The sequence below is a fragment of the Mustela lutreola genome, chromosome 12 (genome assembly GCF_030435805.1).
Source record: "Mustela lutreola isolate mMusLut2 chromosome 12, mMusLut2.pri, whole genome shotgun sequence".
Classification (NCBI taxonomy): Eukaryota; Metazoa; Chordata; class Mammalia; order Carnivora; family Mustelidae; genus Mustela; species Mustela lutreola.
Genome location: NC_081301.1, coordinates 92,392,743 through 92,415,257, shown reverse-complemented (window position 1 = coordinate 92,415,257; position 22,515 = coordinate 92,392,743). Strand labels below are relative to the sequence as shown.

Below are 22,515 nucleotides of genomic sequence, written 5' to 3'. Positions count from 1 at the left end.
CAATAAAAAGATCCATCTATATGCTCCCTACAAAAGAATTCAGATCTAAAGAAACACAGACTAAGAGTGATGAGATGGAGAAAGTCCATACAAATCAAAACCCAAACAAAGCTGGGGTAGCTATAGTTCTATCAGGGAAAATAAACTTTTAAAGAAGACTGGAATAAGAACATGAACATTACATATTGATGCGGGGGTCCATCCACCAAGAGGATATAATTGTGAATATTACTGAACCCATCATAGGCACACCTACCTACATCAAGCAAATATTAATGGACCTAAAGAAAGAAAGAGCAATTTTAAAGCACATGACTTTACTACATCCAATGGCATCAATGGAGATATCAATCAGACAGAAAAGCAATATGGAAACATAGGTCTTAAGTGACATGTTGGATCAGAGGGCCTTAACAGATACATACAGACCATTTCATCCAAAAGCAACAGAATACACATTTTTCTTAAGTGCCCATGGAACAATCTCCAGGATAAGTCATACATGAGACCATAAAGCTAATCTGAATAAACTTAAGAAGACTGAAATAGAAAGCATCTTTTCTGACCACAATTTATGAAAACAGGAAATAATTTTAAGAAGAAAACTGACACATTAAAATGTGGAGATTAAACAATGTTACTGAACAACCAACCTATGGGTCAACAACAAAAGAAAACCAAAGGAGAAATAAAAAAATACACTGATGAAATGAAAATGAAAACACAGCATACCAAAACTTAGACTGCACAAACGCTTCTAAGAGGCTACACTGAGAAAGAAGAAAAATCTCAACATATTTTTACACCTCCAGGGACTAGAAGGACAAACCAAGTCCAAAGTTAGTAAAAAGAATAAGATAATAAAGATCAGAGCAGAAATAAATGAACAAGAGTGTAAAAAGACAAAGATCAGTGAAACTAAAAGCTGTTTCTTTGAAAACCAACAAAACTGACCAACCTTTGGTTACACTCACCAAGAAGAAAAGGCCGCACAATCAGAAATGAAAGAGAAGTTACAACTGATAACACTGAAACACAAAGGAGCTTATGAGACTACTATGAACAATTAATATGGCAACAAATTGGACAACTTAGAAGAAATAAATTCCTAGGAATATACAACCTACCAAGACTGAATCATAAAAAGAGAGAAAATATGAACAGATCAATTATTGTATAAAAACATCAAATCAGTCATCATTCCAGGGTGCCTGGCTGGCTCAGTCAGTAGAGCATATGACTCTTGATCTCAGGATTGTAAGTGTGAGCCCTATGTTGGATATAAAGATTACTTAAAAATAAATAAAATCTTAAGGAAAAATCTTAAGGAAAAAGGGAGGGATTTATTCCAGGCATGCAAGGATGGTTTAAATCTGTAAGTCAACCAACATGATACAACACATTAACTGAACAAAGGATAAAAATCATGATCATCTCAATAGATGTAGAAAAATCGTGACAGGGCGCCTGGGTGGCTCAGTGGGTTAAGCCGCTACCTTCGGCTCAGGTCATGATCTCAGGGTCCTGGGATCGAGTCCCGCATGGAATCCCACATCAGGCTCTCTGCTCAGCAGGGAGCCTGCTTCCTCCTCTCTCTCTCTGCCTGCCTCTCTGCCTACTTGTAATCTCTCTCTGTCAAATAAATAAATAAAATCTTAAAAAAAAAAAAAAGAAAAATCATGTGACAAAATTCAACATCCATTTATGACAGAAACTCTCAACAAAGTACATATAGAGGGACACTACCTCAACATACTAAAGGCTGTATGTGACAAGCCCACAGCTGATACTACATTTGGTGGAGAAAATCTGAAAGCCTTTCCTCTAAGATCGGGATCAAAAATAAGGATGACCACCCTTGCCACTTTCATCCAACACAGTATTGGAAGTCCTACCCTGAGAAGTTAGGCAAGAAAAAGAAAAGGCACCCCTGCTGGAAAGGATGAAGAAAAATTGCTACTATTTGTAGATCTTACTAGATACAGAAAACCTTAATGACTTCAAAATATGTTAGAGCTAATCAAAGAATTCAGTGGAAGGATACAAAATCAGTGTACCACAATCTTTCTGTATGCTAGTAACAAGCTACGAGAAAAATTAAGAAAACGTTCCACTTACAGTTGCTTCCCAAAGAATAAAATACCTAGGAATAAATTTAAGCACACAGGTGAAAGACCTGTACACCAAAAACTATCAGGTATTAAATGAAACAAAGTGAAGCATACACAGAGAAATGGAAAAAATAATAGTGCTATCAACTGGAAGATACAGTATTGTTAATATGTCCGTACTACCCAGAGTAATCTGTAGGTTCAATGCAATCCGTCAAAATTCCAATGGGATTTTTCACAGAAATCAAAAATAACAATCCCCTAAAATCTGTGTGAAACCACAAAAGATCCAGAGTAGCCAAAGCAATTTTGAGACAGAACAAAGCTGGTGGAACCACATTCACTGATTTCAAACTATATTACAAACTTACAGCAATCAAACAGTATGGTACTGCCATTAAAAATACACATATAGATCAATGAAACAGAATAGAGAGCCTAGAAGTAAAGCACACACACGATCAATTTACAACAGAGCCATGAACATACCACGGTTCATACCACGGGACAGTTTCTTCAGTAAGTGGTGCTGGGAAAACAGGACAGCCATATGCAAAAAAATGAAACTGACTTACACATAACAAGAATTATTTTAACACGGACTAAAGACTTGGGCATATGATCTGAAACCATAAAATTCCTAGAAGAAAACAGGCAGTGAGATCCTTGACATTGGTCTTGACTTAGGCGTCTGCTCTGAAAAATTATTGCTAGCAAAAGCAAAAATAAACAAGTGTGACTATATGATATGAAAAAGGTTCTACACAACAATGGAAAACCATCCACAAAATGAAAAAGCAACTACATAATGGGAGGAAAAGAAAACAAAACCTGCAAATCATCTCTGTTAAGAAGTTAATACTCACAATCTATAAAGGTCTCCTACACTCAACAGCAAAACAATCCAATTAAAAAAAGGGGCCAAGGCTGGGGGTGCCTGGGTGGCTCAGTGGGTTAAAGCCTCTGTCTTTAGCTCAGGTCACGATCTCAGTGTCCTGGGATTGAGTCCCACGTCGGCCCTGCTTCCCTTCCTCTCTGCCTGCCTCTCTGCCTACTTGTGATCTCTGTCAAATAAATAAATAAAAATCTTTTTTAAAAGGGGCGGGGCCCAAGAATTTAGACAGACACTTTCCCAAAGACATATATAGATGGCCAATAAGTACAGAAAAAGGTGCTCAACATCTCTCATCATCAGGGAAATGGGAGATCAAATCCACAATGAGGCCTCACCTCGCACCTGTGAAAATGGCTGGAGTCGAGAAGACCAGAAGCGAGAGTGCTGGTGAGGATGTGGAGAAGAGGGGGCCCTTCAACAATGCTGGTGGGGATGTAAATTTGTGCAGCCACCATGGAAAACAGTGTAGAGGGTCTTCAAAAATAAAAAAAAAAAAAAGGTATATTACCCATCAATTCCAAGTATAGGTGTGTCCATGAAGAAAATAATGCTAAATTAAAAAGATGTGTGAACCCCCGTGTTCACTGCAGCATTACTTAGAGCCCGGATTTGAAAACAGCCAAGTGCTCACTGTGAATAAGAAAATGGCGGCAGGGGTTGGGGTGTCTGGGTGAGCGGTGGAATAGAATTCAGCCATAAAAATAATGAAATTGCCATTTGTGGCAACATGGATGGACCCAGAGGACATTATAGTAAGTGAAATGAGCAAGATAATTACCCGTATGATCTTACTTAAATGTGGATTCTTACAAATAAAACAAACAAAAAAACCCCCAAGAACCCAAACCCTGAAGCTGGTTGCCAGAGGTGGGGTTGGAGGGTGAGTGAAGGGGGTCAAAAGGTACTTCTAGGTAGAAAATCAGTAAGTCTGGTGGATTATGGTAGCATGTGGTAACTACAGTTAGTTAACACGGTGATAGTTGGTAAGAGAGATCTAGGATCTCGGCAAAAGAAAACACGTGTAACTGTTTGTGGTGATGCCTCTCCATCAGATTTACTGTGATCATTTCACAATAAATACAACGACCAGTATGTTGTACACCTGAAACTAACATGTCACTTATACCCTCAGTTTTAACAAGAAAAAGTGGAAGGAGAGGCAGAAAATAGGGTCAGAGAGAGGCAGCGGGAGTACAGTGTTCTCGCCTTCAGCCTCCAGATGAACCCACAGCACCCAGGGACCTACAGATTTGTGAGGTAGTAAATTTGGGTTGTTTAATCCACTACATTTGTGCTGGTTTGTAAACGGTGGCCCCAGAAAGCTCACACACCGCGTCTCAGGAGAGCTCAGAGAAACTAAACCGTGAGGTTGGAGAGGGCAGCTCTGTGAAAGCGGATTAGCGATGTGGCTGTAAAGGAAGGATCTCACTGACGTCCCTTAGGTAGAGTTAAGGCATCAAATGCTGGGTTATCAGAACTGGGGAATAACCGTGTGGAATTAGAGAAGGTAGAATTAATAAAAGGCAGGCTCACTGAAAAGACTGACACGGAGAACAGATGTGGGTGTGGCGACACAGACACCCATCAGACTGCTGACAGATCAAAACTCCAGGCTGGGGGCAGGACTCCTGTGTCTGATGTTTGAAAAACGTCTGCAGTGAATCAGGGGTAGACATGTTGAGGGGAAGTATTTGGAGTAAGACTGATCGGTTTCTTGGACTCAATATGAATGGTAACACATACTGCTGTCCGAAGGCACTCCCTGCTATGGGAAAATGTTCATAAAATAGAAAAATTAGGCTACGAAACAGTGTGCTGTGCTCTTACAAAGAAAATAGGTAGAGAAAAAACTGGAAGGCAAATTCTCAAAATGCTAAATGTATACTGGGCGATGGAATTACAAATGGTCCTTTCTTAAGAAAAAATATTTTCCAAGTTGTCTGTATTAAATATGTAATTAGGAACAAACCTAATAAAAAAAAAGTTTGAAGTGTATCTGTACTGTTTCACACAGCAGACCGTAAACCACTGGGATTAATTACCTGGACAGGAAGTATAGGGTGAGGATGTAACTAGGTAGGAAAGTTTGAGTTGTGAAGGTGGCCTTAACCTTGTATAAATATAAGAATGATCAACCAGAGCTGGAATGAAGCTAAGACAGAAGAGGTCTAGGGTGCAAAATTTTTGAATGGATAAAGAAGATGTGATACACACACACAGACACACAGTAATATTACGCAGCCATAAAAAGAGCGAAGCCATTTGCAGCAACACGGATGGAGCTAGAATATCACACGACATGAAAGAAGTCAGCGAGATGGTGGAGTAGGAAACTAAATATCATCGGGTACCAGGAGTTCAGCTCGATAGTTATCAAACCATTCTCGACATCTACAAACTCAATAGGAGAGAGAAGAGCAGAGCACCAATTCTAGGAACAGAACATTGGCCACTCTCAGGAAGGTAGGATGTGCAGAGAAGTGAATCCGAAACAAGGGGGAAGATAAACCACAGCGGGAGGGGCCAGCTCCCGGGAAGCAGTGGAGCAGCAGAGCACAAAATCAGAACTTTTAGGAGTCTTCTCCACTGAGGGACGTCACTACAGAGGCTAAGTAGGGATAGAGCCCTCACGGGGACAGTGTGGTCTCAGGACCCACAGGGTCACAGAGAGACCAGGGGTGTCTGAGTGTGGCAGAGCCCCCAGGTATCAGAGCAGGGTAGCTCACTGTGGAGAAGGAGCTGAGGAGTGGGCTCTCAGCTTGGGGTTACCTTAAACTGTGATCTGCGGCACAGTCGGGCCATGGCTCTTCAAGCAGGGACACCACAGACACCCCGCAGATCCGGGGAGTCTCCTTCCTTCCTCCTCTGGGAGGAGTAGCACAGGAGTGCGCTGCAGAAATCTGCTGCGTTTGGAGACTCCAAATGGGGCCGAGCGCCAGAGACAGAAATGCTCAGTCACAGGCCAGGTGAGCTCAGAGCGTGGCCGGAGACCAGGGAGATGGAAGGGATTGATTGCCTTTCTCTGAGGGTGCACTGAGGAGCAGGGTCCCAGCTCTTGGCTCCTCTGGGTGGAAACGGGGAGGCCGCCATTTTCATTCCCGTCTTCCAAAGCTCTACGGAAAGCATTCAGGGGAACACAAGCTCCCAAGAGCTAACCTGAGCAGATGACTTAGCCCAGCCCCTGGCAAGGGCGGTGCAATTCTGCCTCGGGCAAAGGCATTTGAGAATCACTGCAACAGGCCCCTCCCCAGAAGATCAGCAAGAACATCCAGCCAAGACCAAGTTTGCTGATCAATCAGAACTGCAGAACTACAGAGCTCAGGGAGAGCAACACACAATTCATGGCTTTTCCCCCTTGATTCTTTACTCTTTCAAAGTTAAATTATTTTTATTTTTTTCTTCTATTTTTTTCATTTTTCATGTGCCTATTTTAACATTTTTAAACTATCCTATCAATACCTTTTTAAAAATCTTTTTTCATTTTCATAGCTACAGTCATATTCTATCACTTCATTGTATTTGACCTTGTTTTTGGTATACATATAGGTTTTTTTTTTTCTTTACAATTTTGGGATACAGTTTCTTCTAACAGATCAAAATACACCCTAAAGCCAGCACATGCCTTTGTTCTTGTCTCCAGCCTGATCACATTCTTTTTTTCTTTTTTCAACCCACTTATCAGTTCCTTTTTTAGAATGTTCTTAATTTTCATCCTTACAATCCTATTCCATCCCTTCACCATGTTTACCCTTATTTGTGTCTATATATAATTTTTTTATTTTTTTTTAAAATTTGGGAGGTAGTTTCTTCTAACAGATCAAAATACAGCCAAAATCAAATGTGTGGCTCTGTTCTGTTCACCAGTCTAATATACATATATATTTTTTTTTCTTTTTTTTTCCTCCTTTCTTCTCCCCCCAGTTTAGGGTCTTCTCTGATTTGGTTACTGTATATTTTTCTGGGGTCGTTGCTGCCCTTTTAGTATTTTGTTCTCTCATTCATCTATTCTTATCTGGATAAAATGACAAGGTGGAAAAACTCACCTCAAAAAGAGAATAAGAGGCAGTACCGAAGGTTAGGGACCTAATCAATATGGACATTAGTAATATGTCAAAATTAGAGTTCAGAATGACAATTACCAAGGTGCTAGCTGGGCTTGAAAAAAACATGGAAGATACTAGAGAATCCTTTCCCAGAGAAATAAAAGAACTAAAATCTAACCAAGCTGAAATCAAAAAAGCTATTGATGAGATGCAATAAAAAATGGAGGTGCATACTGCTAGGATAAATAAGGCAGAAGAGAATTAGTGATTTAGAAGATCAAATGATGGAGAATAAAGAAGCTGAGAAAAGAAACAACTACTGGACCACAAGGGGAGAATTCAAGAGATAAGTGATACCATAAGATGAAACAATGTAAGAATAATTGGGATCCCAGAAGAAGACAAAGAGAGAGGGAGGGGCAGAAGGTATATTGGAGCAAATTATAGCAGAGAATTTCCCTACTTTGGCAAAGGAAACAAGCAACAAAGTCCAGGAAGCACAAAGAACCCCCCTAAAAATCAATAAAAATAGGTCCACACCCCATCATCTAATAGTAAAACTTACAAGTCTCACTGATAAGGAGAAAATCCTAAAAGAAGCTTGGGACAAGAGGTCTGTAACATAAAATGGTAGAGATACTAGATTGGCAGAAGATCTATCCACAGAGACCTGGCAGGCCAGAAAGAACTGGCATGATACACTCAGAGCAGTAAATGAGAAAAATACACAGCCAGCCGAGTACTATATCCAGCTAGGCGGTCATTGAAAATAGGATAGATATAAAGCTTCCAGGACAAACAAAAACTAAAAGAATTTTCAAACACCAAACCAGCTCTACAGGAAATATTGAAAGGGCTCCTCCAAGCAAAGAGAGAGCCTAAAAGAAAGGAACAGAGACAATATACAGTAACAGTCACCTTACAGGCAATATGACGCACGAAACTCCCTATCTTTCAGTAGTTACCCTGAATTTAAATGGGCTAAATGCCCCAATAAAAAGACACAGGGTATCAGAATGGATTAAAAAAAAAACAACAAAACCCATCAATATGCTGTCACCAAGAAACCCATTTTAGACCCAAAGACACCACTAGATTTAAAGCGAGGGGGTGGAAAACAATTTACCATGCTAATGGACATCTAAAGAAAGCTGGAGTGGCAATTCTTATATCAGATCAATTAGACTTCGAGCCAAAAACCATAATAAGAGATAAGGAAGGACAATATATCATACTCAAAGGGTCTGTCAAACAAGAAGATCTAACAATTTTAAATATCTATGCCCCGAACATGGGAGCAGCCAACTATATAAACCAATTAATAACAAAATCAAAGAAACATATCAACAATAATACAGTAGTAGTAGGGGGCTTTAACACCCCCCTCACTGAAATGGACAGATCCTCCAAGCAAAAGATCAACAAGGAAATAAAGGTTTTAAATGACACACTGCACCAGATGGACATCACAAGATATATTTAGAACATTCCATCCCAAAGCAGCAGAATACACATTCTTCTCTAGTGCACATGGAACATTCTCCAGAACAGATCACATCCTGGGTCACAAATCAGGTCTCAACCAGAACCAAAATATTGGATCATTCTCTGCATATTTTCAGACACAATGCTTTGAAAGTAGAACTCAAGCAGAAGAGGAAAGTTGGAAAGAACTCAAATACATGGAGGCTAAAGAGTATCCTACTAAGGAATGAATGGGTCAACCAGGAAATTAAAGAAGAATCTTTAAAAAATTCATGGAAACAAATGAAAATGAAAACACAACTGTTCAAAATCTTTGGGACACAGTGAAGGCAGTCTTGAGAGGAAGTATACAGCAATACAGGCCTTTATCAAGAAACAAGAAAGGTCTCAAGTATACAAACTAACCCTACACCTAAAGGAGCTGGAGAAAAAACAGCAAAGAAAACCTAAACCCATCAGGAGACAAGAAATAATAAAGATCAGTGCAGAAATCAATGAAATAGAAACCAAAAGAACAGTAGAACAAATCAACTAGGAGCTGGTTCTCTGAAAGAATTAGTAAGATTGATAAACCCCTGAAAACTATTCCCCTAAGGTCAGGAACACAGCAGGGATGTCCATTATCACCACTGCTACTCAACATAGTACTAGAAGTCCTAGCCTCAGCAATCAGACAATGAAAATAAAAAGCATCCGAATTGGCAAAGAAGAAGTCAAATTCTCATTCTTTGCAGATCATATGATTCTTTATGTGGAAAACCCAAAAGACTCCACTCCAAAATTGCTAGAACTCATACAGGAATTCAGTAAAGTAAAGGATATAAAAAGGATATAAAATCAATGCACAGAAATCAGTTGCATCTCTATACTCCAAGAGCAAGACAGAAGAGAGAGAGATTAAGGAGTCGATCCCATTCACAATTGCACCCAAAACCATGAGATACCTAGGAATAAACCTAACCAAAGAGGCAAAGAGTCTGTACTCAGAAAACTAAAAAGTACTCATGAAAGAAACTGAGGAAGACACAAAGAAATGGAAAAACGTTCTGTGCTCATGGACTGGAAGAACAACTGTGGTGAAAATGTCTACGCTATCTAAGCAATCTACACATTTAATGCAATCCCTATCAAAATACCACCAACTTTTTTCAAAGAAATGGAAGAAATAGTCCTAAAATTTATATGGAACCAAAAAAGACCCTGAATAACCAGAGGAATGTTGAAAAAGAAAACCAAAGTAGGCGGCATCACAATTCCAGACTTCAAGCTCTATTACAATGCTGTCATCATCAAGACAGTATGGTACTGGCACAAAAACAGACACACTGATCAATGGAACAGAATAGAGAGCCCAGACATGGACCCTCAACTCTACAGTCAACTAATCTTGGACAAAGCAGGAAAGAACGTCCAGTGGAAAAAAGGCAGCCCCTTCAACAAATGGTGTCAGAAAATTGGACAGCCACATGCAGAAGAATGAAACTGGACCATTTCCTTACACCACACACAAAAACAGACTCCAAATGGATGAAAGACCTCAATGTGAGACAGAAATCCATCAAAATCTTTGAGGGAAACAGAAGCAGCAACCTCTTCGACCTCAGCCACAGCAACTTCTTCCTAGAAATATCACCAAAAGCAAGGGAAGCAAGGGCAAAAATGAACTACTGGGACTTCATCAGGATAAAAAGCTTTTGCACAGCAAAGGAAACAGTTAACAAAACCAAAAGACAACTGACAGAATGAGAGAGGATACTCACAAATGACATATCAAGTAAAGGGCTAGTATCCAAAATCTAGAAAGAACTTATCAAACTCAACACTCAAACAGACACATGAAAAAGTGCTCCACATCACTCAGCATCAGGAAAATACAAATCAAAACCACAGTGAGATACCACCTCACACCAGTCAGAATGGCTACAATTAACAAGTCAGGAAATGACAGATGCTGGCGAGGATGCGGAGAAAGGGGAACCCTCCTGCACTGTTGGTGGGAATGCAAGCTGGTGCAACCACTCTGGAAAACAGCATGGAGGTTCCTCAAAAAGTTGAAAATAGAGCTACCCTATGACCCAGCAATCGCACTACTGGGTATTTACCAGATACAAACGTAGTGATCTGAAGGGGCACGTGCACCTGAATGTTTATAGCAGCAATGTCCACAAACCACAATAGCCCAACTATGGAAGGAACCTAGATGTCCATCAACAGATGAATGGGTAAAGAGGATGTGGTGTGTGTGTGTGTACAATATGTGTGTGTGTGTACACACACACACACAGTACACATACACAATGGAATACTATGCAGCCATGGGGAAAAAAAAACAAAACCCAAATCCTGTCATTTGCAACAACCTGGTTGACTAGGGGGTATTAAGCTGAGCGAAATAAGTCAATCAGAGGAAGGCAATTATCACATGATCTCTCTGATATGAGGAATTTGAGAGGCAGGGCGGGCGGCTGTCAGGGGTTAGGGAGGGAAAAAATTTAACAAGATGGGATTGGGAGGGAGACAAACCATTAAACACTCTTAATTTCAGAAAACAAAGTGAATGTTGGTAGGGGTTAGGGAAGGGAGGGTTAGGAGGCCCCCGGCTGACGGACACTGGGGAGGGCATGTGCTATGGTGAGTGCTGTGAAGTGTGTTAGACTGATGTACCCCTGGGGCTAATAATACATTGTATGTTAATAAAACAAAAATAAGTCAGAGAAAGTCAGAGAAAGATAAATACCATATGATCCCACTCACAGGTAGATTTTAAGGCACCAAAAAAACGAGCGAAGGAAAAAGAAACAAAGCAAGAAACAGACCCTTAACTAGAGAGAACCACCTGAGGGTGACCAGAGCGGGGGAGGGAAGGAGGGGGGAAGTAGGTGATGCGGACCAAGGACGGGGCCCATCGGAAAAGCACTGAGAAATGTGCAGAATTATTGAATGACTCTGTTGTCCACCTGAAATTGACGTAACACTGGATGGTAACTATTCTGCCGTTAAAATAAAAAGCTTAAGAAAACTTCTGAACACACCAAAATTCAGCAATCCCGGTAAATAAATATCCTAATGCAGTATTTGAAAAACTCAAAGTTTATCCCCCCAAAAAATCCACGATGAACAAAATACCAAAATGTAAATAAAGACAGGATCCACATTTGATCCGCGACAGGTAAGAAGGACAACGTTTCCGACCCATTTTGACAGTTATTTGCTGAGACACAGATTCTCCCAGTGGGCTTGGTCCTAGGCCCAGCAGCCTCAGGGAGCGGGTCAGAAATGCTCACAAGCCCCAACACAGGTTACAAAATCAGAAACTCTGGGGATGGCACCCACGGATCAACACTCCATCCGTCCCTCCAGGGGAGAAGATCACCACGGTACACAACAGATAGGCAAGAACAGCAGCGTGCGTAGAAAATGGATCTCACGCTGACTTCTCAAAGACAACATCATGGAGTCTTCCTAGGACGCTGGCCCAATGCTAAGTTCTTTGCGCGCCTGGGGGGTTTTAATACCCAGCTTTTATAGAGAAGGAAAGTAACCTTGAGCAGGGTTACCTACCTGGCCCGAGGTGGCCCAGCAAGGACACAGGAGACCAAGGAATGGAATCCAGATCTGCGGGGCTGGAAAATCTGTTTTGTTAGCCGCTAGGGAACTGGCAACGTAGGTGGCAAAGGGCAGAGAAGCAGAGGAAGCAAAGGCCTGGGCTTACCCTCGGACTCGGACTCCTCCTCTTCCTCCTCCTCCTCCTCCTCGTTGCTGTCGTCCTCACTCTCTTCCTCTTTGGCGATTTTCTGCCGAGCGCTCTTAAACACGGACTGTAAGACGATCGAGTCTTCGTAGATCTGGAGGGTCATAGTGGTAACGGTTACAAACCACAAGCTGAGGACCCGAGATCCTCCTGACTGCTCTGTGATGGGTGAGTCTGTTAGAAACAGTGGGAGTTTTCATGCCTGCGGGAGCCCAACAGGAGAATGCTGAACTCAAACACTGACACATGGATTCTTCTGGGAAAAGCCCATTTGTGGTTGAAATAATGTGTGTGTGTGTGTGTGTGTGTGTGTGTGTGTGTGTGTGTGTGTGTACCCACCTGCATGGGTATAAATACTTAGGGAAGGCTGGGCTTCTGTAACATAGCCTCTCATTTTTTGATAACAAAAAGAGTGTTTTAAAAACTGCATTTCTGGGGCGCCTGGGTGGCTCAGTGGGTTAAAGCCTCAGCCTTCGGCTTGGGTCGTGATCCTGGGGTCCTGGGATCAAACCCCGAGTTGGGCTCTCTGCTCGTCGGGGAGCCTGCATCCCCCTCTCTCTCTGCCTGCCTCTCTGCCTGCTTGTGATCTCTGTCAAGTAAATGAATAAAATCTTAAAAAACAAAAAACAAAAAACCTGCATTTCTTATTTGAGTTGTTCTATCCAAAACTGTGGTAAACTGACCTGCTTAAATACCCAAAAGCCCTAACAAAATGGAGGCTCGTCTTCGGCATCCGTTTATCAGCACGGGCTGTTACTACTCCAGTCAGTACTTCCCTTTTACTGTCTGCTCACACCTGAGCACATCCCTGCAGAGTTGCCAAGATCTGAAGCTCCAAAATGGTCCCTTCTCTCAAAAAATTAAAAACAGAAGTGCCACGTGATCCCGCAATCCCGCCTCTGGGTATACACCCAAAAGAGCGAGTGCAAGGTTTTGAAGGGAGATTTGCACACCTGTGTCTCTGAAGGGCCAAGAGTGCAAGCAAACCCAGGGTCCGCTAGATGCAGGAACAAAATGCAGTATATACGGAAAATGAATTCTTTAGCCTTAAAAAAGGAGAAATCCTTCCACCTGATACCACAAGGTTGAACCTTGAGGACAGGATGCTGAGTAACAAAAGCCAGTCACACGACGACAAATACAGTCTTCGCTTCTGTGAGGTATCCGAGCTAGTCAAATTCACAGGTTCCCTGGGACCAGAGCAGGGTGGGGGTGGGGGTGGGGCAATGGGGAGGTGTTTCACGGGTAGAGAGTTTCAGCTGTATCAGATGAAAGCATTCTGGAAATCTGTTGGATGATAAAGAGAACATAATACTGAACTGTACCCTCAAAAAGGGTGAAGAGGATACAATTTAGGAGTTTCAACAAATAACAAACCATGGACAACAACGGTCCTGGCTGTAAAACAGAGTCCTTATTGGAAAGAGGAGCCACAAGCTCCCGAAGGTGACGGGACACCCTGGAGTGAGCACCGCAGGACAGCGTGCGAAGGGGGCAGAGGGTCGGGAGGGGTCCTGGGATGGGGCCGTGGGGGCAGAATCTGCCGGAAATGAGCATTCAGCCGGACAGGAGCAGGTGAGGAGGGTTCCGTCAGGGCTGAGAAAGGAGGGGGCTTTCTAGGGAGGGAGACCAAGTGTGTGCATCTGGCATTGTGCCAGGTCAGTTTCTGGCCGGGACCGTGGACTGTGTTGGGCAAGATGCTGCTGTCCGGTGGCCACATAAGAAGTACGCGGGCTCGCTCTGTCCTCCTGCGGGCGCCAGCACGCACGCCCAGGGACGCAAGTGGTCACAGGCCCGGTGTGATTAGACCACGAACTGTTCAGGGGGAGGAGCAGCAGGAAAAGGTGGCTACGGCACGAGAGTAGGCTTGGACTTTGGAAAGCAGCCTAGGGAGACGAAATTCATTCTGGACCCCGATCGCACACGGTGGGTAGGAGACGGGAGGGCAACGAGGGCCGTGAGAGAGAGAGAGAGCGAGCGAGCGACGAGTCCCCAGGATGGAGAAGGAAGCCAGTCAAGAAGCCACTTGTGACTCCACTTCATGTGTGAGATGGGGTGCGGGCAGACACGGAGGCTGTGGCAGGGGGTGGGGCCTGGAGGCCCAGCCGCATGCCGCCACGGGAGGGTGGAGGACACCACCGTGAACCTGGAAATGTACCGTCTTTTCAGAAAAGGTCCATGCAAGGATTCTCATGTTCTCCAGTTTCACGACTGGAATGGCCATGAGGGCGGAAAAAGCAAGAGCGGGAGAGAAACCCAAGGAACTTATTGCTGGCTTGACATGGACACCGGGCAGCAGACACACAGACCACTCCTTCCTTCCCCGTGATACAAGAGCAAGAGCATCGGGCTGGAAATACAGACAGGAGAGAAGGGGCACCTGCACAAGGGAAGCGGAACTGAGGTGCCATTAAAGCGAGAGGCTCCTCCCCTAGTTATTCTTGTCAGCTGAGGGTCACTTGCTCATACACAGTAGACCCGGGGAGTTCTTGATGCAGTCGGCTTGATAAGCATTTTCTGTAAGCCATTAGAGACAGTGGTTCTTTTTTCTCTAGGTTCCCCCCCCTTACAACATAGTAGTTTCACTTCTATTTTCCTCTTAAATCACAGTAGTTTCACTCCCTGATGCAAGGGTGCGGTCAGCAACATGAAGGTGAATATAATCAAATACACAGTCTTGACAAAAGCAGAAACTGTACCTCTAGCCTTTAAGCATTGCACTAAGTGATTTCCTGGAATTCCTCCTCTAATTAGAAGCCAAGCCTTGAAGGGAAGCACAAGTAGGAACTAGCACATCTGCGGTACAAAGAGGCTGGCCTTCATCTCAAAGCGCCAAAGCCTCAATTTACTTGCATACTAGCTTAGGATGTACGTTTTTACTTCTCATTTTTGATTCCACCCGGGGGAGCCGCAATCATTCAAACAGCAGAAAAGTGAAATCTATCACTTAAAAGCGCAGCAGCACAGGGAAGGTTCCACCTTTTTCTGAAAACTGAAGACGTACCTGGGATCCCTCCAAGTTGAAGGTCTGAGCGTTGTGGCAGAGAAGCATGACGTCTTTCTCCAGGTCACCCAGGCTCCGGTACTTGTGATTACGAATTCTTTCCTAAAGCAAATTTCGGATAAAAGAGAGGAAAGAAGAGGAAGAAGGAAGGAAGGGGGAACAAACAAACAAACAATCATTACTTGGTCAAAAAAAAAAAAAAAAAAAAAGTTTGATTTGATTTTCCCTTTGTCTTCAGAGCAGACAGCCCTGCTAGGGATGTGGGAGTGAACAACTCCAGGGGGCGCCAGTCAGAGAGACCACCCTCCCACGGGGGTCCCTTCTTGTTAGGGGGAAGGAGCAGCACAGGATCGGATGCAAAAGCAGCAAAAGGGTTGGGGGAGGAGTCTGAAACGTCTTAAATAAAATGCAACATAATACAGCAGGAGCTCTCCATGCAGTTCAACAAAATCCACGGAAAGGCCCAAGGATCTCTCCGCCATTTTGGGGACAAGCCCTAGACTGGGGAGGGGTGGGGTAATGGGGGGGCTTTCCATGGTGCTCAGATAAGGATGCCGCTGCCCAGTTCTCACAGTCGGCATTTCAAGGGCTTCCCCTTTCTTTTTTATGAAGTGCGTAAACAAAGTATCTACCTTTATTTTTTTGAAATCCACCGGCTTCCTAATTAATTCATAATATTCTGGCAATTCTTTCCTTGAAGGTAACTGAATGAAGACTTCACTGAGCTGCCGCCCTGAACTGTAGGGTAGGAGAGACAAACAGACACAGATCCGATCATACGCGACGGAGGAAAGGGTTTGATTTCAGAAAATGCCCAAAAAGCAAAGAGCACCCGATGCCTGTGGACGTGGGGGCCCTTTAAATCAAGAAAAATCCCACATCCGTACTGGAGATGCGTGTTCCTTGAGCTCACTCCAGAATCACATTAAAATGCCATTAGATCCCCACTTCTGTCACACACAGGACATGGCAGGTCCACTGTGAGTTCCTCCTTCAGAGTGAACACGGCTCACACGGCTCTGCTTTTTGACAGAAATCTTCAAAATGTCGTATTCAACCAACAATTCCATTTTTAAATGAATAGAATTGAATTGGTTAAAAAAAAAAAAAAAAGTACACAATGGCTTTATTTCCATACTCCTTTGTCTCAAACTCCCTGTCTACTTAGAGCATAGTATGTTAGAATATACTCCGGAAACTCAGATGAAAAGCCTTTGTGTGTCTTTCTTTTCTGTCTTATTCCTTTCAGAGTATTTTACACATGGTGAACCATGCATACCTTTATGAGTATTTGCCCGAGGAACCCCTTCTGATCGCCTAACCGCACTCGTGTGCGCACGGAGCCCCTTGGGCAGGAAAGACCTGACCTCTGTAGCAAGCGTGGATGCCTCGCATGTCTGGGACGCGTGTGATACCCTCCCTCAAATCCATGGTCGCTTTATTTGAAAGCAAATTTAATAGCAACAAATGCTTCACAATTTAGAACTTTGAAAACCAGTCTCTAATGCATTGTGAGCTTTTAACATCACTTATAGCACTGGAAGCAGGCACGGTTACAGGAACAAAGATACTCATAATTTCGGTTCAAGAGTCTTTAACGTTTGACTCGGCCTCTCCAGATCAATGGGGCAGCTTGTAGGCAGGCTGGAGTCATTTTTCACAAAAATCTCGCTTCCCTTACAAGGCAGTCTCTACTTCCTTTGTGAAGGCAGACCCACCAAATAAATAAACATACATCACTGGTGTGTGAATTCCAGAAGGTTGAGTCCAGGAGTGTGCAAGCACGCTAGAAGCCGTGGCGAAGAATGAGGGACAATATGCTCTTTTAATCCATGGTCCCAGTTGTATAATTAAAAAATATTCATAATGACAGTTATCATAAAAAAGGCATGCGCAGTAACTCAAGCGGTTGCTTAGCAACCAGTGGGGGAAATGCTGAAGAGCATAGGGGCCTGCATAAATTAACTGAAAATCCTCTGTCAAAGGAATGGGCGAGATTTTCTGTTATGCTGGGTCTCGGCTTTATTTTATTTTTTTAAGACATATAGGAGCCTCATGAATATGAAAATCGGGGGCACACACGAGGGGCTGAAAAGCACTGCTGTTTACGAGGGAATTGGGATTTTCAGGTTATTGTGGGAAGAACCAAGGAGGGCCTCCCCACCTACAGCCACCCCTACCCCCGTTCTCCAGGCTGACACACGCGTTTGTACCTCCATCCATTATACCAGAGACTATGTGACAACAGCTGGTTTATTTACTGTCACCTTCACTATAGGCCCACAATTTCTGGTTGGTCTCTTTCCTTCCCATTCTGAGATTTAGATACACAAACGTTTTACCTGTTTGAAAAGGAGTCTCTGAAAGGCAATTTATAGGGATCAGTTTTTCTACTGCTATCCGTGTCCTCTCCACCGTCAGGAAGTCAGACCCCTTTGTAATCTTGGACTGAACACCTGACCCTCAGTGACATCTTTACGCTGTCATTTTGTACATTGCCAACAGATGGTGTCATTTTTCTATTGACGGATTACAAGGACATCTGTGCTCTGTACACCTGTGATGGACAGACTCTCGGTTTCAACTGTACTACTGCTGACGTGAGAAATAAGCCCTTTGCACCAAGAATGGTGATAAAGCACTTTCGAAGTGGAGGGGTGGGGGGGGTGGGGGACAGCATGGCCAAAACATTCTTGGTCTGATGTCCCTGCCCTTAGTCGGGTTGTGGGAATTCTAGACCCTGTGACAAAACAGGTCGACAATGATCTGTGCTCATAAAGGAGAGAGCTGAACGTTCTGGGACCCAGAAAATAAGACAAAATTTTGATACTGTTTAAAAAGTTACGGTTCACTTGACTCCATATTCCTGTCTTACTTCTCATCTCCCGTCTCACTGAGGACAGAGTTACGGGGCAAACACAAGACCTGGAAGCTACTGGAAAAAGACCTCTTGTGGTTTGTTGGTGTGGTCATCACACAGTCACCTCAGTCTGGCTTTCAAGGCTCTCTTCTGCTCATTCCCTGCAAACCCAGGCTGTACTGAGGACCTGACTCTTCTCACCAGGACAGCCTCTTTCTCCCGTGCCCGGGAAGACCGTGGTCAACCTCCACTTGGTTACTCATCCCCAGTCTCTATGCCTCCCACCATACTTCAAGAAGCCATTCTCCATGAAAATGGGAAGGAATTCTTACTATCAAACTAACCCTCGGCACCTCCCCCCTGCCCACAACTTAATTCTTCTATGTACATGCTTTTTTTCTGTTTTCTTCTGCTCTTTTCCAAAGAGGGTGGGGACATCTTATATATGGACAAAAGCTGGAGTGGTGGTTCTGATGACCAGCTTGGGCAGGAATGTCAGGAGGACAACCAGCTTTCTGTGACCTATGGAAAGCCACAAGGTAGGGGAGGCTCAGTTGGTTAAGCGTCTGCCTTCCGCTCATGTCATGACCTCAGGGTCCTGGGATCGAGCCCCAGGTCGGGCTCCTGTTCAGCGGGGAGTCTGCTTCTCCCCCTCTCCACCTCCTGCCCCAACTTGTGCACATTCTTTCCCTCAAAGCAAGCGAGCAAGCATCAAATTAGGAAAACAACTTGCTGACAGATCACTACAGTAACTTTTTTTTTTCTACATTAAAGGTTAAAAAAAAAAAAATTAAAAAGGAAGTGAAATAGCCTGAAAGAGTTTTGAATTCTTGGCATTTTTCAAACTTACGCTGAGTAAAGTTTTTTTCAGTATACCTTTTCAATGCCTTTTTTTTTTTTTTTTTGGAGTGCTGGAAAGTTTTTTTTTTTTTTTTTTAAAGTCCAGAACAATAGACTAATTGTACGATGGTTTGCAGAAGGTGTTCTGTTTCTGTTGAAATGCTTACCCCTGCCCCCAACTCCAGGTATTTTTCCATTATGTCATTTTGTACAACTTAAGGCCTAGAAGTAGAAACTGTTCACTGGAAGAGTGCACTTCCCCTGACAGAAAGGATACCCGCTCCCCTCCACGGGAGCAAGGATCCCACTGACGGTCCGTGACTTCAGATCTATCTCGTACAGTGATGGATCGCCGAAGAGGAAACGTGGGCCTGATGGGAACAGCCTGGGAGGAGGGGAAGAGTGTAACCTAAAATCTAAAATAACACCGTGCACCTTCCGAGAGTTTCCAGGTGCTGGCGGGCCAGCAGCCCAGGGGTCCCCCCCTACAGAGGTGAATGGACACAGGGACACATGGCCCCCGGTGTCAGGGTGTATGAGACAGAAGGGCTCCCATGCTACTGTGGGCATGTGGTTTGGAGTACGCACTGCGGACCGCACGGATGGTGGCGCGTACACATGGGTATGCACACACACGTGGGTACACACGCACACTCACGAGGTTTCCTCTGCTCGGCTTCACTTGGGAACCCACTTCTCTCCCTTACTTCCGCAAACCAAAGGATGCAACTTTCATGTCTGTACTCCTGGAATTCTAAAATGATGACTGCGTACACAATGAATGTGACATAAACATCAGTTTCCCCTCTAATTACATTTTAGGCATGGCAGAAGACAGGAAATGCTCGCTAAGAGACCTACTCCTTTAAAATGCTGGCTATTCTGCCTTCCCTATAAACCGAAATCAAGAAGATAAGGTATTAGGTGAGAAGTTTCTTGGGTTTTGTTTCTGGGCTTTTTTTTTTTTTTTTTTCCTGTCTTATGGTTTTCTTTTTACCTACCCAGACTGATCTGTTGACAAGCATGGATAATGGAGACTCCTGAAAAAAGAGAATTTAGCTAGCACTGAAACTGCCACACGTTTACACTTGTTAACTAAACAAAAACTATCTTGCCACCATATAAAAAGAAAAACAATGTCATGATTTAGAATACCCACTTGGAAGGATTTCACCAAAAAACAAAAAAGTTACTACCATCCTAAAGAAGTCAAACACAGGAAAATCTTTCTGGATGAAAACTTTAAAAAATTGGGTCCACACTGGAGGGCAGCAGGTGAAAGTAAGCCATTGCTTTTCAGGGTCAGATTCCCGTGCACCTGAAATGCACCGCAAACACAGCAGTGCCCCACTTGCCTGAGAGCCCCCAGAGACGCGAGCCAGGCTGGCAACAGGTGTGAGGAACACCTGCCCTCCCTGTTCACGACCGAGATCTCTCATGTGGGTCTTCCTGAGTGCGGACCGGTAATTCCTAACAAGCTTGGAGATCTGAAGAATGCGGGAGGTTATGGCAGAACAGAACACAGTGGGGGCAGACCAGCTTTTGGCCGTTAGAAGTGGGTAAAAATCACCCCGGGGGGCACGTCAGGACTGCAGATACAGGATGCGCCCGAGGCAGCAACAAAAATCAGGTCACATCAGGTTAAGGCAAGGTAAGCGCCCTGGCGTCAGCAGTTCATAGAAGGCTCCCTCGGCTCAGTGAGAAAAGCAGCAAGGCTTTACGGAGAGTCTTAGATACAGGGATGCCCGGCTGCGTGCCTCTGTGTTTGGTGATCTTCTCTAGGCTGATAATACACGTATGTAACATAAGCATGTCCATACAACAGACACAGACGTACATACATGGCGTCCATCCCAGCAGAATGTAGAATAGCTAATGCAAACCGGCCAGGGCGTCTGCTGCCCAAAGGACAACAGCGCGCTAGAGGGTCTGAAAGGAGGCATCTGAAGGGGACGCCTTGAGGGAGGGAGGAAGCCTTGTTGCGGCCTTCGGTAAAAATAAATAAATATAAGAGCACAGGGTGTCCGACTGTAAATGTAGTCCAACTGCAACTAGGTCTTTTAAAGGTCACCAACTAAGGACCACAAGGAGATACGCCAGAGCATACATAAACATTCCCAACAACGTGCTCGGATTCAACAGAATGAGGATTTACACGCTAGTGTAATGTGGAACCTTATCATTATCCATAACTAAAGTCGGTCTCACATACTTCTCCTGGGTTGCCTTCTTTGACAACAGGCTGTAAGTCAAAAACCTCATCTAATTATTTTCTGGGGAAATGCTATCTCAGGGGTATATGACCACCTTTCATTTATATCACCATAAATAGCACATTTCACCAACTGGTATCTTTTAATTCTACTATAATAAAGCCAAATAAATAGAATAGTAGAAGAGAATAATCGCATACGATTTATCATGTATCACAACCCTCGGAATCTACTATACTGTTAAGTTCCCATTTATTTCTTCAGGTTTCTGTCCCTGAACTTTCTACTACAAATCAAAGGTGCTCGGTAGGACGTAGGATTCCGAGAATACGATTTCTTTGCTTAGACAAGCATCTTGAGGCAGCTTGGAGATGTAGTACCTATCACTTGACTCAGAAATACCGACCCGGGATGTCTGGTTGCTTCCTCTCTTTTTCTCACTTGACATTTCCTAAGAGCACCTGTCCAGTGACCTTGGACAGCCTCTTCACCTGCTGATGTCACGTCCTCTGAAAGAGTGGGACAGGGCCCAAAGAATGTCTTCCTTTCAAAAGGCAAGGACCCACCTTCCCCTGAGTATTTTATCCTTGGATCTGACCCTGTGTGTCTCTGCTTTGCAGTCGTAAAAAACTCTTCAAAGCCTTTGGCCCAACTCAAAAGCACAAAACTCTCGCAGGCAAGCAAAATCAACTGCTCCCCACTTGAGCCCCCAGTCCCACACATCACTTTGTCAGATGGGTGGGCTACCGCCGGGGGCACCGGAGGGCTCCTCTAAGTGGCTGTTCTAGCAAATTCCTAAGGAAGGTGTAGGATTCTATGCGAGGAAGCAGATTCCCACCCGTGAATATGCAAGAACATACATGCCCAGTAACTGCTGTCTTTCAGAGCAATCCGTTTTTTTATTACAATGCTCGTAGAATGGCTTTAAAGACAGTTTTATCGGCCCGTAAGAAACTCTGCCTTGTTACTCCCACTGGGGCTCCTCAACCTCCTCCCTCAGAGAGAGTTCACGGACTCTGGTACCGGCCTGCAGCTCGGAGAGGCAGACACCCTGCCCTTCTGGGCCAGACGGACCCTAGAAGCCTCCGGAGGCCTTCCCCGCCTTGCAAGGCAGACAGGCTAGGTTTATCTGTGGCCTGCCCACCTGCTTTGTGTGGGGATAACCGGCCGAGCCTCGTAAACTGAGTGCCAAGTGGCCAGGAGTCCGAGCCGCCTCTTTGACTAAACATGCAAGAAGTACCAGTATTTGTCAGGAAGGAAAAACAAAGTTCTGAAAAATCCACATTTCTCCGAGCAAATTCTCCCTGGACAAA

At 44.0% G+C, this 22,515-nt stretch overlaps 1 protein-coding gene across 7 annotated transcripts in view; it reads right to left on the bottom strand.

Moving 5' to 3' along the window:
• SMARCA2 (SWI/SNF related, matrix associated, actin dependent regulator of chromatin, subfamily a, member 2) overlaps nucleotides 1–22,515 on the bottom strand; it is a 175,110-nt gene that overhangs the window by 13,145 nt on the left and 139,450 nt on the right. For all 7 annotated transcript variants that reach the window (XM_059142457.1, XM_059142463.1, XM_059142461.1 and 4 more), the window contains 3 exons: nucleotides 15,922–16,027; nucleotides 15,290–15,391; nucleotides 12,247–12,379 (listed from right to left, as the gene is read on the bottom strand). In XM_059142457.1, the coding sequence (XP_058998440.1) occupies nucleotides 12,247–12,379; nucleotides 15,290–15,391; nucleotides 15,922–16,027 (341 nt within the window). The remainder of the gene's footprint in view (nucleotides 1–12,246; nucleotides 12,380–15,289; nucleotides 15,392–15,921; nucleotides 16,028–22,515) is intronic.